Source organism: Austrofundulus limnaeus, unplaced genomic scaffold, assembly GCF_001266775.1.
Source record: "Austrofundulus limnaeus strain Quisiro unplaced genomic scaffold, Austrofundulus_limnaeus-1.0 Scaffold12567, whole genome shotgun sequence".
Lineage (NCBI taxonomy): Eukaryota > Metazoa > Chordata > Actinopteri > Cyprinodontiformes > Rivulidae > Austrofundulus > Austrofundulus limnaeus.
Window position 1 is genome coordinate 1 of NW_013964969.1, and position 478 is coordinate 478.

Consider the following 478-nt stretch of genomic DNA (forward strand, 5'->3'; position numbering starts at 1 on the left):
TCCTTTTTTTCAGTGCAGTCAATGAAGTATTTTTTAAATCACTTTTGGATGATTTGTGCTTCAAACATGAGTTGTAAAATGAACCTCCTCTTCCTCTCAGCTGACATGGAGGATGAAGATGGGACTTGTCTACTTGATGTTTTATGGTGAGTGTCTGATTTCATCCTGTTTTCAGAGCGTTATGGGATCTCCTTGTAAAATGTGCGTCATGCTGTAAATTCACAAGAGTTTCACTCATTTTTCATCTGTGCTGTTTCAGTGACCCCCAAGCCCTGAACGACTTCCTTCATGGGACCAATGAGGTAACCTCGTAAATTTGAGCTGCAACTATTTTTTGGCAGCCAGTCATGAGAAACGTGTGTAGGTGTATCAAACCAGCCTAAAACGGAGTGGTTTTTATCCCACCAGCTGCACACAGATCTGCTCATTAACGTCTCCTCTGGGGAGCCCTCCCTCTTCACAGATGCCCCGGTGAGTG

General features: G+C 43.7%; 1 protein-coding gene across 1 annotated transcript; it reads left to right on the plus strand.

Annotated features, from left to right (window-relative positions):
* Positions 1-100: 100 nt before the first annotated feature.
* LOC106512762 (glioma tumor suppressor candidate region gene 1 protein) lies at positions 101-478 on the plus strand (the record flags this gene model as incomplete). Its single annotated transcript, XM_014001307.1, is given in 3 exon segments — positions 101-146; positions 260-302; positions 409-478. Coding segments are annotated over 3 exon segments (154 nt in total), but the record flags the coding sequence as incomplete, so codon positions are not given.